The following is a 23,335-nucleotide window of genomic DNA, read 5'->3' as shown; positions in this document are numbered from 1 at the left end:
TATTTAATGAGCCTACTGTCGTTACAAATGATATGAAGGATTTTAAATTATACAATTATACACATCATGTTTTTGATAAAGAGTATGTTAATTTATTCTCTAAGGGTTTTAGTTTTGTGCCGTGCAGGAAAGGGAATATGGTAAACACCATTATAGATTTAAAACTTTTCACGCGGAAATTAAATTTAAAAATATTATTTCATGATAACCCAAGTGATATTAGTGTTGATACAATTAAAGGACGATTATCTAAACCCAGTATATATAATCCACCAATGAATGAAAAAGTAGCCCTATTTGAAAAAGTTACTGAAAATGATATAAGGGATTCATTTTACAAATACAATAACAATTCTTTTAAGAATATGACAGACAAGGAAGAATTAACATTAAAAAATATTATGTCCATTAGTAATATTAGAATTATGAAGCCCGACAAGGGAAATGGTGTGGTCATAGTTGACTATAATGATTACATTTCATATATGAATGCAATGTTGGTAGGGGATGCATACGAGGAGGTTAGCAGAAATGAAATAAATCTAGCATATAAGAAAATTGACATATTGCTTAATGACATGTTACATCAAGGTGAATTGGACGAATTGGAATGGTCATTTATGCAGAATGAATACCCAGTTATCAGTGGGATTTTTGGTATTCCAAAAATCCACAAAGGACTAAGTAATTTACAATTTAGACCTATAGTAGATGGGAAGCGGAGTAAGACTCATTTCATTAGTCAATTTTTGGATTACCATTTTAAGAAGGGTATAAATACATTCACATACATTCTGAAGGATTCGTGGGATTTTTTAGATAAAATAAGTACCATCAAATTTAATCAAGGTGACATATTTGTCACAATGGATGTCTGTAACCTCTTCACAGTTATCCCACACAAGGGATTAGAATGTTTGGAAGAACAGCTGTTTAATACCAATACATACGACCAAAACAAGGTTAATGTCCTAACAAAACTAATGGAAACAGTATTGAAGAATAATTTTTTGTATTTTGAAGGTGCTTATTATCGTCAAGTGAGTGGAGTAGCCATGGGGGCGGCATGTGCCCCCATGTTTGCAAATTTTATAATGACATACTGGGAATTGAATTATTTATTCAGCACACAATTTTATACACACATCAAATTTTATGGTCGATTTTTGGACGACCTATTTATTATATGGAATGGGGGTTTATCAGAATTGAAAGAGTTCTTGGAATATATGAACAATAACGTTTGGTTTTTGAAATTTACACATGAGATTAGTATGGAGAGTATCACCTATTTTGACATAAGGTTAACATATGATAAAGTTAACAAGGTAATCAAATCCAACATTCACAGAAAGTCCACCTTTTCTAATTCCTATTTGCATTTCGACAGCTGGCACCCTCACCACCAGAAAAAGGCAGTGGTTAAAGGCCAGATAGTGAGGGCGGCCAGAATGGTCAGTGACGAGGTGGACTTTGAAAATGAGTTATGTTTTATTATATCTTTATTTAAAAATAGGGGATATCCAGAAGAATTTTGTATTAACATTTCAAGAGAGGTGAAAAATAAAAGGCAAAGTGGGATGTATAAAGCTATACTGAACGGTAAACATCATAATAGCGTGGAGGGTACCAATTCCTTCGTTGGACGGTACAATTTTAACACAATACCTTTTTTTATTACTACTTTTAATGGTATGTCAGAAAATATTAAAATTATTATACAGAAAAATTGGAAATTGATCAAGTTGGATAACACTCTGGGTTCTTTGTTCAATGGTGACATTACATACATTTATAGAAAGGACATGTCACTAAAGGATATTTTTGAGAGTATTAGTTACAATACAGGTAGACATTCTAATAAAATACCAGGCAATTTTAAATGTGGAAGGTGTTCTATTTGTACATATATGTTGAATACGGGTTCAACAATGATAATCAACAGACACACTATCAAGATTAATGAACACATTAATTGTTACACTACTAATGTTATATATATTGCGGTTTGTCAACATTGTGACGCCTTTTATGTAGGAAAAACGTGTAGATATTTGAGGAAACGAATACAGGAACATCTGGGAGATATCAAAAATCTTAAGCTTACTAACGCATTAGCAAGGCATATAGTAAAAAACACCAACCATCAATTTAAGTTTTGTGGTGTGGCTCATTTAACGCAAGATCCACAAGGTAGGATCACTAAGTATAATTTGGATATATTAGAACTCAGGATGCAAATTTTGTTAAATGCACACCAGCATCCTGGGTTGAATGAATTTATAAGTATAAAACCGGTTTTGAGAATGCACAACATAAAAGGAAAATGAAATTCATTACACATTGTGCATGTATTATACATTAGCAGTAGACACGAGTTGATGGTGGTCACATTTATTCATTATTTATCAATTATTCAACTGGTACAAACGTCTAAGGTGTATTAACATGTCACACTTCTACATATATATATACATATATATATTTTTTTTATATATTTTTTTTATATACACATTTTTTATACATACATATATTTTTTATACACATCACACAATGTTTACACATTAAATAATAGGGAGCACATTGGGAACTGTTTTAAATTTAATCATCGTACATTAATACAAATAATCTTGTTACGATTGTTACATTGTTTTCAAAAAAGGTTTTTATAGGCATCACATATCATAAAACAATGTATAAATGACTAATGTATGTCAAGTTCACTAATGTATGTAAGTAATACTGTGTATTTCTTTTTATACATATTATTGTTTAACAATATAGGGCGGCAGGCTCATTAATTGTTTACAATCAGGCAATTCAGATTTTTAACAATTTCAGTATTAATTAATTAAATAAATAATTGTGGGTAGTATTTAAGTGGCTTATTTGTATGGTTCAACTTGTGTTCTGAAGAAGTCAGTGGTTACTGACGAAACCTAGGTCGACGCAGGTTGTTTGTTTCGTAATAAACTAATTTTGGAACTATCATTGGAGCGTTTATTGGCCTTGGAGTCATTTTCAAAAATTAACGTAAGACATTGTATTCTTTGGTGTAACTTCATCCTCAGCCACTCGATCGAGATACTGTGCTTTTTTCCTTCCTGTGATATAGATTTTACTAGCAGTTTAAAGCATCAACCTCCACAAAATCTTTACAGTCCAACAATGTAACATTTTTTCTTAATGCTAATACATGGTTTGATATCACTTACAGAATCCCACTGATCTAACAATGGTTAGTTTTACTGTTTTACTATATTCACAGTGAAATATTTAATATATTTCATTTAACTTACAGATGTATTTATAAATGTTAAACAAATACTTCCTATAAGGCAAAGTTATTAAATTATATGCAACAGAATTCGTACCTTGACTCTATTACTTAAGAAATGTGTTTAACTTTGTTTAGTATTGCATGGCTGATTTAACTGAATGTCACATCTAAGTAATATGCTAACAAGAACTGTTAAAGTGCTGGTGATTTTATTTTCTTTGTTCCTGTGTAACACATTCCTTTCACATGTTGTTTATGAAGCAAGTAACAAAAAAAAAAAAAAAAAATTGCAAACAAAAAAATGTTCCACTTGTGTGGGAATGCAGGATTCTTGCTTGCCTTGCTTCCTGCCTTCAGCTGCTCTGAAAAAAATCTAGATCAGAGTTCATCAATGATGTCTATGAAAAACTGAAAGGAACTTTCATTTTCTTTCAAGTATATGAGAAATCTACTCAAAATAACATCTTTTTTATTTTCTTGGAAGCGAAGAATTGGTAAAATAAAGGCTATAGTAATGTTTTATACAAAGATGTTGCTGACGTACAAGTTTGCTTACATTTTGCTGAATGTTAATAGCTTATGCTGTAGTTAACTAACTGAACATATTAAAAGTAAAGTTAGATGTTTGTTACTGATTAGAATTGTTTAAAAGAATTATGAAGAATGAGAACTTTAGAGAGGAAATTTGCTGCTGCTGTGTGCTGAGAGTTGTCATTTTCACATACAGTAATCAAACTCTGTCAGGATGTGAAGCTCATATCAGAAGAGCAGCTCACAATGGCTAAAACACTCATTCAAATCAAATTAAACAAGCAGGAATTATTTATATATATATATATATATATATATATATATATATATATATATATATATACATACATACATATACATAATCAGAGAGAGAGTAAAGATTGCTAGTAATACTAGAATTATTAAGAAGAGTAAACATCTTAAATAATATGCATATGCACAAAGAATGAAATATCTACTGTGTAAGGTTAATAAAAAAGCAGTATCAGTAACTTAATATATACACATACTGCAATCTATAATATAGAGCTGATGATTAAAACCTTCTCTGATGGGAGATTTTAGAACTATACGATATAGAGAATAATATAGAATATTAGTGGGCAAATAAGACAGAAAATATATTTAAATAAATATGTATTACATATACCTGCATATGGCAGAAATGTGAAAGTACAAGAGTTCATATAATTTATACAGAAAATCATATAAAATATTTGAAAATGTCCTAAAGCTGAAATCTGATGCTTGGTCATGTGAAATATTAGGCTTTTTGCATAATGTATGTTATTCAATTCACTAACATTACCTAAAATAACTCATTTCAAAAGTCAGAGCTGAAATTTGAGTGTTATATTGCTGAATCAGTACATCCATTTTGATAGATATTAAAACAGTTTTCAATATGTTTGAATCAGGGAAGGGAGAACGGGATTTGAATTTAGCAAACTGTAATGTTTGAATACAATACAGACTGCAAATGTTTTGACTCCATGGAAATAGCAAGACATTCAGTAATGTACATACATTTATGAATTATTTAATAAGGTAAAGGATTTTTAAATATTCTGATATTATATTAACAGTGTTGCAAACTTCTGAGATATAGGTACTTGCATTTTTAAAATTAATTCAGAGGTTTTGTCAGATCTAAAAATGTGCATATATTTTAACATGATTAGTATATATATATATATATATATATATACATACATACATGCACATTGATTTTCCTTTGTATAATAGTTTGATATGATAACATTACCTGTCACCTTAAGTTTACAGATCTCTCTCCTCCCACTTTGTTCTACTTACATAGTCATTTAGACATTAAGTTATAATTATGTTGAATTAGTGAGTAATTTAGGAATATGTAATGGACAATTTATACTACTATTACATAAACAGGTACATAGTACACTATTTGTTGGATTTAACATTTGTGGTTAATAGAAGATAATTATTAAACTTGCATAGTAATGGGGGAATAATTTTAAATGGCAAAATATATAACTAAATGAATAGTCTCTTATTTGTAGCTAATATATAATGAATTATTTGCAAGTCACTGAAGCTTTTGGCTAGCTTTTGATGCATTTTTAGGTATTTGTAGGCAGACAGATAATATAGCAGTCTATTTTATTAGACACTCTAGGAACTTTGGGATCCATGGTTGGCTGTGTTTTATTGTCCTATATACAGGTACAGTTGTAGACTTGTTTATATTATTTTGGTAAAATGTAATATTTTACTAGTATAGCAGGATATAAAGTAAAGGAAGTAAAAGTAAAGGAAGTAAAAGCAAAGGCTAAGTAATGAATTATACTCTTAACACATGGCTTGGTACAAAACTTCTCCTTTTTGTGGAATCCTGACAAGATAAGATACTTGGGAATTTGGCTGTAATGGAATGTTGAGCAAGCAGCTAAAGAAATGTGGGAAGAAACTTAATAACTTTATAAGTAAGATAGGACTATGGGAAATGTTATTTATTTATAGACATTAGACATCAACAATAAGATATGCGTGATTATGAATTTTTAGCTCCCACTGGCTCTTTGTGTAGGTCAGGCTTATATGCATCCACTGAGTGATTAGATAAGGTAAGCCACAGAAACTTAGGTTAATATATTTGATTCAGAATTTGAAATACATGTACAAAGGGAGGTGCAAGATCAGCATACTGACCAACAAGGCAACTAAATAAGAAGTATAAAGGACATTATGTACACGGTCTTATAAATATAAAACTATTAAGCATATATTTCCTTTAAAGGAGGTTATACTTTGAAAAAGAGAATAACTCAAATAGGACATACTATATATCATAAGAAAGATAAAGATGAAAATGTAACAAGCATTTGGAAAAGGAAGAACAAATAGCCAAGTTTTTTTTTGATTAAGTGATAAAAGGGGATGAGGGGATAAAATGCATGAAAGACAAAGTTTTGGGTTATTGAACTCAGATTAACTTGCATATATAGGTATAATATTAGAAGTTAAGGAAGATATGTGGATGCTTGTTAGTAAATGTGTTAAACTGTAAATACTAGATTTTCTAATTGGGGCTAGAACAGGTAAGGCAGACCACAAAACAATCAATATTAAATATTTTTTAAATCAATATTATATTTGAGAAGACAAATGTATAAAGTTAGAAATAACAAGGAATGAATGATTAGAGGTATTACAGATAATCAATGGAGGGAAATGTCTCTCATCCCTAGATATGCAGCTAAATCAAGAAAATTGTGAGGCTTAGCATGGAAAAGTTTGTAAAAATATTTCTATACTTGTACAACACTTGGAAAAAAACATGTTCCCACAGACAAGAGGCATATGCTAGATGTGATAGTTCAGAAGGGGGTTCTTGGGAGCAGAAACTTTGGAAATGTATGGGGTTGTTTCAGTAATAAAAAAAAATGAACTGAACAATATGCTAAGTCTTATACATGGAAGAGAATTTAACCTCAGCATGGAGGACATTCTTGCTGAGTTGATACACAATAACATGTACTAATGGTGAAAAAGTGTTGCTATCCTTAAATGTTGACCACAGCTAAGAAAGACAACTAGAAAATGGAAAACTAAACAAAAACCATAAAAAAGATAATTATAGCGTTTAAAATATAGAACTGAGAGTTATAAGATAACATAAACAGAGCTTCCTGGTAAAAATGGGGTGTAAGGAATTCTGTAATGGAAACTGAACTTGAAGTGGATACTGATATGGAAAAAAGTACCTAGGAGTATATAAAGAAAACAAACTAATACAAGGTATGATGTCATTAGTACAACTGTTAAAATTTGTAATACAATGATAACAAAACAATTGGGTCACTAGTTAATGCCTGATCTCAAGTTATATTGTGAATTTAACTTGTGTGATTAAAAGTTTTTGATCAGGTGCAATGTTAAATCAATCTGGCAATCAAGATTAACTACAGTAGTTAATATGTAATGTATGTATTTACATGCTTAACAATGGCAAGTTATTTAAAATTAAATGTAAGTACTATAATCCAACACAAGGCATTATATAAACATATAATTACAAAATGGTTGTATTGTCAATTAGTGCCAAAATAACAAGTACAACATGGCATGGGGGATTGCACAATATGTAAAAATGAAAATGTGATGCTTAAAACGCTGTTGCTCTAAGAGTATATGTACACATGCACACACATACGTCAGACACTGTACTGGGGAACACATGCTAAGACAAGACCTGAACTCTGCAAGTATCTGGAAAGAACTAGGGATACGGAGGATGAATATACCCTTATTCTTTAATGTGGATTTCCCAGGGTGGACTGGAATGAAGTGTTCATCCCAGTGAAAGAGCATCAGGTCAAAAATTAGTTTCTGAGTTTATAACTGTCCACCTAACACATACTAGAAGTAAGATTCTACCTTTGCTGACAGCTGTTTTGTAGCAATTACAGCAGTATCTGCTGTAGTAAAACAAGCATTTTACTGAAATTGCTATGTAAAATTTTTCTGGCCTGCAATTTAATGTCAGAATGAAATTTATATTGTTCTATGACTTTTTAGAAAATGGTTATAGCTCTGAAGTGCTGATCTAAGTGGCTATAAAGCTAAGGGGACATAGCTCAGTGGCATGCACAAGATCCTGGGTTTAATTCCTAGCATCTCCATAGCAGTAGAGCAGCTAATACACAGTAATCTAGAGTGTGGACTTAGGAAGGCAGGTGTCTAAATCCAACAATGGCTAACTAATGTGTGTGTGTGTGATTACAATGACAGGAGTGTGTGTGTGATTACAATGACAGGCATATCTAACAGATTTGATGTACAAACTTCCACTCACAGGAAACATTCACACAGGGAGAGGACTTCTCCACCAATTTCAATCCACGTTTGACCTTCCAGACCAAGGACAACCGTACCACATTCTTTAGCTATATCTGCAACCTCAAAAGCACTACACAACTGAAGCAGAGCTCATTGTTAATGGAGCCACCTATATTGAGAAGGAAGATATAACCAAGCCTACTACAGAGAAATTCAGCTCTAACTTTAACCCCTGTCTCCTTCCTCTATCACCCCTCAAGAAATACCATCAAATATAACTCCCCCAACTACCAACAGGTCCTCAGTGTTCTCTGTAAGGCCAAGAATGCTGCACTGATGGGCCCAAACAATATCCCAGTCTGCTTTCTAAACAGCATGAACTATGCCATACCAAGCTGTTTGGAATCACTATTTAACCATAGCGTCCAAACAGGCTTTGTGCCTCATGAATGCAGAATGACAACAGTCATTCTTCTGCACAAAGGCAGGCCATCTATAGACCCTGGAAATTATAGACTAATAACTCTCACTTGTTTCATATGCAAAGACATGGAAAGAATTATTATGGAAATGGTTGACACAGGATACTTCCAGCTACTGGGCCCAACCCAGTTTGGCTCCTCAAGAGCAGGTCATATCTACTCAACCTGGTGGACTTTTTTGACAAGATCAGCAAAGCAATGGACGAGGGAAAAATGGTTCACACTGTCTACCTTGTCCTGGCCAAGACATCTGACAAAACCCCACTTCAGCATTTTTGACAAGCTCAAGTGGTTAGGTAACCCTTATGCTACCTGGTATGTAGTCAGCTGGCTCACAGACAGGACCCATGAAGTTAGAACTGGGTAGTCCACCTCTACAAACAGGTTAGTCACCAGTGAAGTCCCTCAGGGATCAATCCTGGGACCACTCCTTTTTGGCATCTACTTCTCTAAAGTCAAGACCAATGTCAAGGGACTATGGTTAACCAAATCTGCAGGCAATTGCAAATTAAAAGCAGCCACAGAATCCCCCACCAACAGCAGTAATGTTTTCCAAGAAGGACTGACACAGACAAGTGACTGGTGTTGGAGCCATGGACCAAAACTAATTGCTAATAAATACGTAATAGTATCCTTCAGAAAGTTAGCCACCCTTGGTAGCTAGCATACTGACAACAGACCCCTAAGAGCTAGTGACTTGGGGACACACGTAAACAGTAGTCAGTCTTCGACCATCACATAGTGAGCAAATCATTCTATACTGAGCAACTTATAAACAAAGGTATGGCACCTATGTCCAAGCAGATAATTGTTCCACTGCATTCAGCACTCAGACATATCATTGAATACACGCCCCCTTTGGTATGTACCTGAACAGGTAGATCCAACAATTGGAATGTCCACATCGATTTCTACCTAAAAAGATAAAGGACATAAATAACATGTCCAATGCATACAGTCTCAAAGCTCTATCCCTATATTCTGTCTTCTACAGTCTGTTGAGAGGAGATCTATGCCTGGCATACAAGGCATCTTTGGACCTCACTCAGACTTCCTTCATATCTGCAAAATAAACCACACCAGAAGTACCTGCTATAAAGACTTAAACCTTGCCTGGGATATAAACAGGACCTATTGGAGGGACAGTTATGTATCCCTGAGATTACCCCTACACCCTGCAACCAGCTCACCATCCATATAAAGCAAACTTCTTCACTAACTCAGTTCAAGTATAACTTGGACAAATGGATGGAGAACTGGAAAGTCACACCAGTTTGGCACCTATGTCTCTAATGGACACAGGCAGCCTGTAAATGTAAATGGTGCATGTCTCAGACCTGTTTGTAAATGTTTCATATCCCAAGCACCTGCTTACACCACCAAGGGTACCAGAGCTTGTCAGAGATTTGGGATAAATGACTAGACTTAAAAAGGCCCCAGTGGTCATTAGCCTAGTACATATGAAACTATGAGCTTACAATAAATATCACTCTTGTACACTGTACACTATGTGACAATTTATTGTACACAAACACAGGAAACCATTAATGGAACATATAATAAATCCATCTACTTACCGGCATTAAAGCATCATGGGGGCAGAAATCAAACGCACAACTTACCTGATGATCAGCATCTCTTCAGATAAAATTCTTGGATTGTAAAGTTCCAGCTACTATTCACTAAAACGTCATAAAAATGAGTCGACAGAGCCTGAAAATTATTTTAACGATTCTTATATTCAAAGTTATACTCAAGTCCACAGTGCTTGAAAATATATTATAAGGAATGCTACATTCTGTTTTCCATTGTAGTCACAATATGTTATAAACAAAGTGCCTGCCTCTACACATTTAGCATTGTATACATTTCAATAAAAAATTAAAGTGGTCCAAAATTAAACTACACTGCAGAGCTAGGCATTCTACTTTCCAAAATTAAGTTCCTGCTGTTTGTTACAATGTTCCAGTTACAGTAATGCAAAATACAAAAAAATAATAATTTCAATTATCTAAGTGCTTTACAGTCTTTTTGAGAGAATAATTAACTTAAACATGGGTAGTTAACTATATATGCTCAATAACCTCCTTCAAATAATTCTCAAAGTCAGCATTTCACTACCAAAGTACTAATTTCCTGCAGTTAGCAGAGCTTGAAAATCTCACAATTAGGATTAGTGAGGTTATATGTGATTCCCTAATTACACTGAGAGAATAACGCGATATGCAATTCTTCCAATATGGATCATTCTTCAAAACTTAGTACACACATATATGAATAGCACATTTCCATGTGAAAATGCATTTTGCTCACTACCATATTTATTGCATTGTCACATCATGTTCATAATCTGCCCTGTCTGTAGTTTCTAACCAAACTATGCATCAAAAACCTAAGAATTCTAAAATGACTTTACAGGTTCCATATGTTTCAATTTTCAGGACAGCTATGGAAAGTGCACTTTCAACATGCTACGCCTAAACACAACTATAACAACTTATGCCCTTAACATAATTTAAGGCAATCAAAATGAAAAATAAAACATTTAAATAAAGCTAGAAGGAAAATTTGAAAATTAAGTTCACATTCCAGAAGACAGATCAAGTAGGAGTTTCATGTCCAACATAATGGTAGATCACTTCTTTCCTTTGGAATCCTCCTTCACTTTCCACAGCACAAGTTCCATACATGCAGCGGCATCTTCTCTTGAATCATGGCCTCCAACTTGATGGAAGACACAAAAAGTAAGTATTTTTAATATTACTGTTCAACACTGAAAGCTATCTGATCAGTTTGCTTATATGATTTATGAAATGCAGTAAGTACTTTGTTGACCTACTATTTAATTAATACTATTCACGGAATAGGATTTTTTTCAGAAAAAAGCCACAACAATGAAAAGTGTCACAGAAAAACAAATTGATGATCTGGAATGGAACCTGCATCCCAACACACAAATCTAACTAAAAATAAGCATGCTAGAATAATGTCTTATAATACAAATTCTGTCAGTTTAGAATCTGATACACAAGCCAATATTTGGCAATTTTTCTTTAAAGTGTTGTGTTTGCTGAGGGTTACTTAAATGACAAGGAAATAAGTATTCAACAAATGTGGATTATTCTCCAAATCAGAGTACTGTATAGGTATGAATAGCATGTTTCCGTGTAAAAAATTGGTCTCTGCTGTAGGTAAAACACTTGTGTAATTCTATCCTTTCCCTCTCATGAGGTTCTTTAAACACCTCAAAAATCACTTGTGAAGGCTTCAGTGTGATATGAGCCTTTGAAGCCCTGTACAACATTCATGAGTATTGTGGTGCATATGTACATTAACACTTCCCCATTCAAATTAAGTTGCTCCTGCAAAAAATGTAGCAGCCAGAGAAGAGCCCTGATGATGTCTCAGGAGGAAAGGCATAGTCTCCATTTGCTCTTTAATGTCAGTCAACTGATAACTTTTAAGCATTTTTTCTCTCCACAATCCATATTTAAACGTATATTAAAGAATGAGATGACACTGTGTACATAAGCCAAATATTACCGTCAGTGATTACTAAACAGTTCTGTATATATATTCAAGGTTTGGAGTGTGCAGAGTTTCTGTGGCAGTGAAAAGATGGAATCCAGTAATGAAGAGGAAGAAGGGAACTCACTGCCTTTATTATGGTAGTGGAGTTGTCTTTGAAGAGTAATACTTGAATTATGAAAGATGAAAAGTAAACTGATGAGCTTCATGGACAAAATGGACATGGGTGGTGCTAACATGGATGCAATTGCTTTATGACCAAGCTGATGTTAGTCACTTCAACAAAAGAGCACGATGATGAAGGCACAAAATAATTCCCTGGTAAAGTTAGTGATGTTTAGGATAAGGTAAAGAGGAAGAACTTTTGCGTGACTGGACTCCTACAAAGGGAAAATGACTGGAATGTACAAGAACATCAGGCTAGTGAAATGGCCTGTGGCTTAATTAACCATAATGTCACAAAAGCTTAGAATACCTTTACAACCTATCCTGAAAGCCTTCATTTCCTCAGGTGCGATTTTTTTTTTTTTTATGCATTCCTACCTATGGGTAGGGTATTCTCTGTTTGTAGATCTTAAACAAACAAACAACAACAAAAAAATCATGCTTTAATGGCCTAAGGAAGTGAGGAAGGGGTTCAAGTTTCAAAACATGAAGATGAGTTGTTAAGATTACTCCCAGTGATGTGCTGATATTAAATATTTTAAATCAATCATTACGCATGTATTGTTTCGTTGGATAATAGTAGCTAACTTACAAGTCACTGGAACTTGTTTAATGTTATAAATATGCAAATTTAACACTGCAAGGTAAGACAAATGTTGCATATAGATATACTAAAGTATTTATTTTTAGGTAAAAGGAGTAATAACCGTTAACTATCTGATTCAATAGGCTGCACTGATTTTTCTAGAAGCTAGACTCTAGCACATATTAATGGTTAATTGTAGTTCCATAACATCTGAATTTCTGATATTCTGTTTAAGAACTGTTTGAAATGGGAATTTAAAGATTATGATGACACCTACTTTAAACTGCAACTACAGAAAAACAGCCTATAATTATATGCAGAAAGCATTATTTGAGGAAGAAATCTTTAATCTTCCATGGAAGGATACTGTGATAGAAGAAGCTATAGCTTTGTTACATGGTTTACCATAAATAAAGTTGACAGAAAATATAGCAAGTGTATATATTATTATTAATGCTGTCATAAGACGTCTCATGAAAAATATGTAATGGACTCATCTAAACAGGGTAAGATTGGCATTTTTAAAAGGGGCTGGGGAGACTGGATGGAAACTCAGCAATGGATATCATATGAAAGCAGTACTCTGGAAGTATTCAATTAGATGGCATCACTAAATATTGCTGCATGGTCTCCTCCTTTAAGTTTGGTTAAATCTAAAATGTTTTAAGGGGCAATATATTTAAAGACGTTAGATTTATGTAAGCTCCAAAATGCTTGTGATAAATGTGATAAAGTTGTAAAATTAGTAGTGAAAGGAACTGTGTTAAGATTTTTTCAGTGTATTAAGCCGATGTTTCATAGTATAGCCTTCATGTTAATGTCAGTGCGTGTGTGGGGTTAACGTATACAACATCTGATAGATGGTGAATGTACAGCAATGATGAATTAAACTGATGATAGGTAAACCAATGGTTAAACTCTGATGATATGCAAAGGACCAATTGTGATTTTGTTTTAGTGTTGACTTTAAATTTAATCTGAAAGTGAAGTGTATGCGTATGCAATCTTACTGTGCAAGAAAAACTTAAATATAATAAAGTTCATATAAAGGAAATGGTAGCAAAAGGAAAGGCTGGACACAAGGGAAAAGGTGAGAATAAAATCAGTGCAGGCAGTACACTCCAAGAGCTGTCATTACAGTGCATGATCATATCGTTGTTGCAGCATACTTAATGGATTATCCACAGTGGGTGAGTTGCTAGGGCAGAATTTTAAGAATTGTTTCAAATTCTACAAAGATAAAAGCCTGGAAGTCAGAAAAAGAGCTTCAGAACAAAATGCTCTGAAGTACAACTCTCCAAAAGGATGTCTTACTCTCAGAACTGCAATGAAGTTGGCCACAAATCACTAGTGACCTCCACAAATAATGCCAGTAGTAGACATTTCTGAAACAAGGGCTATAATTAGTCTCTTCTTGAAAAATGTCCTTTGACAACATTACTCAAGGGCAGAGTAGGAATTTAGCAGCAGAATCGCACAATGAGAAGCCATTTATCATTTTTTACTGTCAGTGAAACACTCTGTCTCCTAAGAGCAAAGCGGATGATTGTCCTCTTGCGGTCATTAACAAGAGGTGCTATGAAGAACACTTACACCGTACGAGGGGAATGGACTGAGGATTTTCAGATACCACTTTAGACATGAAATAAGGATACATCATTCAAGGCACCAGGTGTATGTGGAAACATGCACTTGTTTGCAAATGGACAGTAAGACTGAAATGAGACCATTTGGATCAGTGCTCTATTTGGTTACCAAACTAAATGAGATAAATAAGTAATCCAAAACTTCACCAAGACATTGACCATCAGAAACTGCATACCTACTATTATAGACTAGCTATTTTTGTCTTGTTAACCAGGTAAATTTAATGGGCACACTAATTTCTATTTTAGAAGCAAAAAGGTTTTAAACTCTGCAGCCACCCAGTGGGTAAACAGACACTGACTGGATCAAACCCTAGAATACAGTATGAAGCTTGGTAATACCAGCTCACAGCCTTCACATCTGTGCTAACCTGCCTGATGGGTACAATTAAAATTTTGCAGCTTCTAAGCCCCCCTTTCTTCAGTTGTCTCCATGTCCCCTTAAATGCAATGTATGAATTACATACTTCTACTCACATTGGTAACTCATTACATGCATCCACTACTTTTGCTACAAAATATAACTTCCTTAAGAACAAGCTAAAGCTTTTACCCATACATATTATCCCATATTGCCCTGTCATTTGTTTCTGAACTCCAGTCATTTGTAGTTTTGTGCACTTTGACCATACCCCCATCCCTTTTTATCTCCAATGAAGACATTCTCTGCTTGCTCAATTGTCATTCATAATCCAGTCTTTTCCCCAGTCAACCTCCTCTGCACTTTTCCAGCATTGTAATATTCCTACTTCTACACCCCCTCCAGAAGTGCCTGCTCTGGATGGAGACAAGCTACCTATGGTAAAAGGAAACTCAGTCTGATAGCTAACTGCATCGTGTTTTCCCACTAGATGACTTACTGCATATTGGAAAATGCAACCGTCACTGACCACATCAAGGGTACAGCTGCTTCCCTGGACTGTTTCATCAATGTGTTTACTAACTATGTTTATGCTATGCCCATCAGGTCATCCATTCACACCTTTAACAAACACATTGTTTTTCTTGGAAATGATTCCAGGATTCAGACTGCCTTTGGCACTGTGAAGCTTCATATGGCTTTCTAATGCCCTGCTGTTTGACATTCCAAGGAAGTTTAATCTATATCTCTTATGATTCTTTCCAACAGTTACCTTTCCAGAGCTTAAAAGACAAGGAGCACTGCCACATATCTGGGTAGATTTATGTAAGCCATATTACTAACAGCTCCATTTTCACTCAACAAGGAATGTCATCGCATATCTGTGGTGAAGAGGACTGAAGCTCTAAGACCCAGCGAACCCATGATCATACAATGATTTGGACACTAAAATTTGGGCAAGGGAGGAAAGGAATGAGTGACTCTCACTAATCCTGGAATGCAGTTAAAGTTGCTTTTGATCAGCTGATCAACATGCAAGTGAAGCTTGTATGGTACCAAAAATGGTCAGTACCCAGGAAGTTGGTTTGGTAGTCCCAAGCTGGTGTCACTAGCCTTTAGTATGCATTTCAGAGGTATGTACATGCATGGAAGGAGAAGGTGAAGGATTTCCCACAGAGATAAAAGTGCTCACATCAGCCCCTTGTGGGGAGTTGGTGCCCAAACATGAAATTCCCTCATTGTTAGAATACCTGTAAAGGCAAAAACTACCTCCATGACTGGATGATGGCAGCTACAGTAGGCACTGTGGTGCAAGAATGAATGTGATTAATGCCCATAGGATAGGCTTAATGATTTAGTAGTCAAGGAGAAAAGGAAAACCAGAAAAAGGGGGTAGGAATACATCAGTGAAGCATTCGTCACTACATAATGCAATAGCTTAGATTGCAAGAAGGGTAACTGCAGCAAGAGAGGTGGAAACAGTCCACGACTTTAGAGCCTGTTGACAGACTATGTCCAAGGATCAGTGTTTTTGGCACTGGAGAAGCTAACTTCTGAGTGGGAGAAGCATGGGGAGGCTGACACATATGCCCTTCCTCGACCAGCCTGAGAAAGACAGAAAGGAAGAATCTGCTTGAATATAGCTCTGAGGTAAGTGGCAATGCCAAAAGCTGACTGCGTACACATTCTAGAGGTGTTATGGGTTTTGTGTAGAGAATCTGTAGGGCATAAAGATATACTACAACTTCCTATACACACGTAACAGCATTACTACCAGTTTATTCAACTCTTACCTCCAAGAAAATGAATGGGTTATATGGAGAATGAACTCAACAGTTAGGACAGAATTTAGGGTCAAAAGGTAATACCAGAGCAAAAAAGACAATAAAACTAAACTGCTTGATCCAAGACTGTCAATGTTAGAAAGTCAAGAATTCTGAAGAAAAGAAATGTGCAGCTTAATTCAAATGGAGCAGGACACAGCTAAAAAGCAAAGTACAGTTGAGTAAGTCTTACTTACAAGAAGCAGATGATGTTCAAATTCCTCACCGCCTCAGTGGGGGGTAACCCAGCACCTGCCAGCTTTCAAAAACTGAGACTCCCCTCCCTCTCTCTTCCTGTGACAGCTGATTGGCTGAACATATCTTGAGAGAGAAGACTTCAGGTGTTGTAGTGTTCAGGCTTTGTTGCTTCCACAAAGTTGGAGAGAGAGAACCTGAAGCCAGAATAATGTAACAAGAGTAAATTGCAGACAATCACAATACCATATGTGACGATAGGAGGTACTGTCCAGCTATGCCAGGAGAAGTAGGGCAGTGGATGTGTAACATATGCAACCTCAGCTAGCTGGAATTTAGTAAACAATTAAATGTTATTTGAATATCAAACTGATTTGCACAGATGCTTGTGTTGAAAATGGATTTGTAAAGTTGCTTCTGTTAAAAAATGCACCAACAGTGGGTCCTGACTGTATTGTAACTGAATTAAATATATACATGCTGACACAGGATACTTGGAAGTGAAGAGGTTAAGCACAGCTTTAGGCTATCTTTGGAAAATACTAAGAAATTAAATTACTGGGCCTAGGCCATAAAGATGTTCTGTCTCAGTTTTGAATGAAGGCAGAGACACAGCATCTGTAAGAAGCATGGTTTGTTGGTCTCTGTAGGAGGAGTAGAAGTTTGTAATTGTTATAGGACTTCCAGAAGCTGCTCCAGATCTGAGCAATGCTCTTGTGTGTGTACTGTTGATATGTACATGCTAAATCCTGGCAGTTTCTAGCAATGGGGGTTTGCATGGGAACCAGAAGTCAGATGACCAGATGTATGTGATGTTATTCTGTATAGAAATCAATGTTTTAATATTAGAAGAGATCGAAGTCTCACAGCAGTCCATTTCTTGGAACCTGACATACAGTGGATATAACAAGTGTACACACCCCTGTTAAAATGCCATGTTTTTGTGATATAAAAAAATGAGACCACAATAAATCATTTCAAACCTTTTCCCACCTTTAATATGCCCTATAGCCTGTACAATTCAACTGAAAAAACAAGTAAATCTGTTAGGAGAAAAAGTATAAAAAATAAAAAAACGTACAATATGCTGGTTGCATAAGTGTGCACACCCTTAAATTAATACTTTGTTGTGTGTACACACCCTTAAACTAATACTTTGTTGAAGCACCTTTGGATTTAATTGCAGCATTCAGTCTTCTTTGGTAGGAGTCCATCAGGATGGCACATCTTGACTTGGCAATATTTGCCCATTCTTCCTTGCAAAAGCACTCCAAATAGGTTTTGAAGTGATTTATTGTGGTCTCATTTTTTATATCACAAAAAGCTGGCATTTTAATAGTGGTGTGTACACATATTATATCCACTGTAGAAGGATCTCTCACCTACTTCATGTTGCCTTGCTCCATCATGTAGGAGCAATAATTCTCTAGATCAGTCAGGAAAATATAACGACAATAGTTAAGTATTGTTTTTCTGTAACTGTGTGACTCTTTCCAGCTGGTTATTTTTTAATATTTCCTGCAATTGAAACTCTGGTGTTTATTGTATGTAGCTATTTTGTATTTTCATGCTCTTTTATTATTTATTATTAAATATATTTAAACTTTTCATTGTGGCTGGTCCTTTAGAGAATATTTTAACCTTTGAGAGTACTTATATCTATTGGTGACACTGTGGTCATTCCTGAAGCCTGGCTGTTTGGTCATCATTACCATTTGTATTGATATTAATTTCACTCAGTATAACTAGGTACCCTTGCAACAGGTCTTAGGTAGCTGGCTTTGTAGTGTCTGGTGGCAGTGATAACTACCTTAAATGTAAAGTTTTGAATGTAACCAGTGGGACCATGCATCATATAGATGTCCACGGAGGCAAGGTGGGGAACAAATGGTGGGGAGCCAGCAAGTGGAAATAACAGTATACCAGTGGTAAGCTGTCTGGAGACAACAGGGGTACTAACTTATCACAACAGGTTATAGCCTATCTTAATGGATGGAACACAGGTCACTGCTGAGAGAGAGAGAGCCTCAGACATAACCATTGTGAAGCCTGTGGTGGTTAAAGAGGAGCAATACTTACTTAGGCAGTCTACTCTAGTCAGAGCTAAAGGGGACTCAATTCCACATGCCTCTGGCCAGAGTTCACCTTGACTGGGAGCATGGAAAAGTAAGCAAGTGCTTGAGGATATCCCTGCAGATATTCTGATAGGAAATGATTTTGATAATGCAGTACCTTGTGTGCATGCAGTTACAGGCAGTCAGGCATGGAGACAAGAATATGGGTTTGGTATCCTGGGGGAGACCTAGACAGACAGCTCACCTGAAGCCAGAGCTGGTGGTGTGGCTATTTCAGAGAGGGAGCTACCCTGTAGTGGTGAGCCTGAAGGTGAACCACAGCTGCTGCTAGGTAATGATGTTCCCTTGGACAGACTGACTGCAAGGGCAGAGGTGAGTGGTTGTACCCAGGCTGACCATGAGGCACCACTGTCAGAGGATACAAGACTTCTTGTGGAAGGGGTGTTAGGAAGAGTCACAAAAGTAGAGCTGAGACAAGCTTAGTTCTCAGACCCTACATTACAAAGCTTGATGGAGGTAGGTAAGAAGGCACATGATTCTCAAGGAAAGGGAAAACTGGTATACTGGAACAAAGGGTTACTGTACAGACAGTGGACCTCTGAGGGAGGACTAGAGGGTGAGGTAATAAAGCAATTGGATGTGCCTAGAGCCTACTGTCTGGCACTTCTATCCAAAGCCCATGACATTCCTTTTACAGGTCATATAGGCATAAAGTGCACCAAGAGACATATTATGCAGAATGTTTATTGGCCTAGGATTGCAAGGGATGTAACAGGGTACTGCAGGACCTGTGAGAAGTGCCAAAAGTAGGCAAGGCAGGAGACAACGTCAAGGCTCCTTTGATGCCTTTGCATGTGATTGAGGAGCCATTTCAGAGAGTAGCTGTGGATGTTGTAGGACCTCTGAGTACCCCAAGTTGCACAGGGATGAAATATATCCTGGTGTTAGTAGATTATGCTACTAGGTAGCCTGAGGTGGTGGCTATGTCCTCCATTGAGGCAGAGAAGGTGGCAAATGCTTTGTTAGAGATTTTCAGCAGGGTAGGTTTCCTGAGAGAAATGACTGACAGAGGTGCCAATTTCATGTCAGATCTGCTGGCTTGTCTGTGGAACAGCTGTGGGTTGAAGCATCTAAAGACCACCCCCTACCATCCTCCAACTAATGGTCTTGTGGAGAGGTTAAACTTTAAGCTAAAGATCGTGCTGCAGGCATTTGCAGACCCATTTAATGGAGAGTGGGACAAATGTTTGCCCCATCTGCTGTTTACTTACAGAGAGGTACCCCAGGAATCTACAGGTTTCTCACCCTTTGAGTTGCTGTATGGGTGTAGGGTGAGAGAGCCTTTACATTGGATTCACGATGAGTGGGAGGGTGTGTGTGAATCCCACAAGGTGTCTGTTATGGCATATGTCCTAAACTTCAGGATAAGGCTTAGGTGCTCATGGGCTTGGCCCAGAAGAACCTGGCAGGAGCCCAACAGCAGTAAAAGGTCTGGTATGACAGGAATGATTCAGCCCAAGAGTATGCTGTAGGACAGCATGTGATGGTTCTCATTCCTGTCAGACACAATAAGCTGCAGGCAGCTTTGGAGGGATCTTGAAAGTGGTAAGGAAGGTCAGAGATGTGAACCGCACTGTAGAACTGCTAGGAAGGAGGCAGGGGCACAAACTGTACCATGTTAACATGATGAAGCCTTACCATGATAGGAAGGCTCGTGTGCTGAGTATTTGCAGTAAGTGGCAGAAGGAGTCTGAGGGGATCTATGGCTAGAGGGAGACAGCCAGCAAAATGCCAAGTTACTATGGTGGAGCCTAAGGTTGCAGGCATATGATATGACAGTGCAGCACTGCAGTGGGGTCAGCAATGCCAAGGCAGATGGGATCTCAAGACAGGGTATGGGTTATGTATTCCCAGACAGGCTCATTCCTTTCAAGCAATGTTTCTCAAGGGTCACTTGAAAAACTAGCATGAGTCTTCAAAGAGGGGCAGATATGACAATAGAAGGTACTGCCAGCTATGCCAGAAGAAATAAGGCACTGGATGTATAATATATGCCACCACAGCTAGGTAGAATTTAGTAAAGAATTAAATGTTATTTGAATATCAAACTGATTAGTACAGATGCTTGTGTTGAAAATGGATTTGTAAAGTTGCTTGTGTTAAAAATGTAGAAACAATGGGTCCTGAATGTATTGTGACATATATATATATATATATATATATATACACACACACATATATATGTCTAGGTTACAACGTCGACAGATGAGAAGACCGACAGCGAAATCACCGACGCCAGAAGATCGACGGATGAAAACACCGACGCGGAGAACACCGAGATGGGGAAAGGATGTGTAAGTATGCGGTAGTGACGGACGTTAGGGTGCGAGTAAGGTAAGTGTGCGATGTTGACAGTCTGTAGGGGTAGGGGTGGGTTAAGTGAGTTAGGGTTAGGGCGCGAGTTAGGTAAGGGTGCAGTAGTGAATGTTTTGGGTTAGGGGAGGGTTAAGTGAGTTAGGGTTAGGGCGCGGGTTAGGTAAGGGTGCAGTAGTGAATTGTTTTGGGTTAGGGGCGGGTTAAGTGAGTTAGGGTTAGGGCGCGGGTTAGGTTAGTGTGCGATAGTGACGGACCTTAGGGTTAGGGTTGTGGATAGTTGTGTATGTAAGGTTTAATGTTTGTTTGTTAGGATTTAGGTGTGCTTGTGTTGTGTGTGTGGTTTTTGGTCAGGGAATTTGTTTTATTTATTGGTTGTTGTGATGATGTGTTGAGTGTGTGCGGTGTTGTGTTTGTGAACTGTCGATGATGTGGTGTCGGTGATGTCGTTGTCGATGTTGTGTGCTGTCGGTGTTATAACCTAGAACCATATATATATATGGATCCCTATCAGATGATAGAAACGTCATTTGACTGAAATTTCAAAACACTGAAAAATCACTTGACTGAAACCCATAATACTGAAATCTTACAATGCTAAATTTCAACATACTGAATTGTAAAGTGGATGATATAAAACCAGAATAGTAAAAACATATGTATGTATGTGTTAAACGAGGATATTTGGAAAACAGTAAGAAATTAAATTACTAGGCCTAGGGCATAAAGATGTTATCTCACAGTTTTGAATGAAGGCAGAGACAACGTCTGTAAGAAACATGCTTTGTTAGTCTCTGTAGAAGGAGTAGAAGTTTGTAATTGTTTTACGACTTCCAGAAGCTGTACCAGACCTGAGCAATGCTCTTATGAGTGTACTATTGACATATAGGTGCTAGATCCTGGCAGTTTCTAGCAATGGGAGGTTGCATGGGAACCAGAAGTCAGATGACCAGATGTATGTGATGTCATTCTGTACAGAAATATTTTTTTAATATTAGGCAAGACAAACATCTCAGGGAAGTCTGTTTCTCTGAACCTGACATAGAAGGGATCCCTCACCTACTTTATCTTGCCTTACTCTATTAAGTAGGAACAGTAATTCTCTAGATCAGTCAGAAAAATAGTGATAATAGTTAAGTATTGTTTTTCTGTAACTGTGTGAATCTTTCCAGCTGTGTTATTTTTAATATTTCCTGTGACTGAAACTCTGGTATTTACTGTAAATAGATATTTCATATTTTCATGTTCTTTTATTTACTACTAAATTTAAACTTTTCATTGTGGCTGGTCCTTTAGAGAATATTTTAACCTTTGAGAACACTTACATATATTGGTGACACTGTGGTCACTCCTGAAGCCTGGCTGTTTTGTCATCATTATCATTTGTATTAAAATGAATTTCACTCAGTATAACTGGGTACCATTGCAAGAGCCTTAAATAGCTCGCTTTGTAGGGTCTGGTGCTAGTGATAACTACCTTATAGTCTGGGCAGAAGGGTGAACAGAGGGTAAATCTGTGTCATCCTTTCCCAGGTGTGTGTATACGGGAAAATCAAATCTCACAGTGGGTGTACGCGCGCGCGCGTGTGTGTGTGTGTGTGTGTGTGTGTGTGTGTGTGTGTGTGTGTGTGTGTGTGTGTGTGTGTGTGTGTGTGTCAGTTACCTGGAACTGGGACATGAAGCACTGGTTTCACAGAGAGGGTTGCTGGAGGACTTGGCTGGGACACTCAGCTGAGGACTTAACCCTACAGCTGTGCTAGTGGGGAGACTTACTGGGGCACTAGACGGACACATATATAAAGAAATCCAGACCCTGGGCTGACTGTGTTCCCTGTGTGCTCTTAAGGGAAATCGTGCTTGATGTAGAGAGGTCTGCATCTGGAAATACTGAGTGTATCCATTTGTATTTCAAGTGAATTTCCTTCTCCAGTGTCAGTGGTGAGGATTCAGACTCCTTGACTACTGGCCCAGAG

The 23,335-nt window shown here is 36.7% G+C and overlaps 1 protein-coding gene across 1 annotated transcript in view; it reads right to left on the bottom strand.

The window, feature by feature from the left end:
• Nucleotides 1-10,330: 10,330 nt before the first annotated feature.
• LOC122793438 (RNA exonuclease 1 homolog) overlaps nucleotides 10,331-23,335 on the bottom strand; it is a 1,054,392-nt gene continuing 1,041,387 nt past the window's right edge. The window contains exon 17 of the mRNA XM_044061436.1: nucleotides 10,331-11,334. Within this exon, the coding sequence (XP_043917371.1) occupies nucleotides 11,246-11,334 (89 nt within the window). The 3' untranslated portion in view covers nucleotides 10,331-11,245. The remainder of the gene's footprint in view (nucleotides 11,335-23,335) is intronic.

This window comes from Protopterus annectens, chromosome 2.part0, assembly GCF_019279795.1.
Source record: "Protopterus annectens isolate FY-2018-M chromosome 2.part0, PAN1.0, whole genome shotgun sequence".
Classification (NCBI taxonomy): Eukaryota; Metazoa; Chordata; order Ceratodontiformes; family Protopteridae; genus Protopterus; species Protopterus annectens.
The sequence above is the reverse complement of the archived record's forward strand: the minus strand, read 5'-3'. Positions and strand labels throughout refer to the sequence as shown.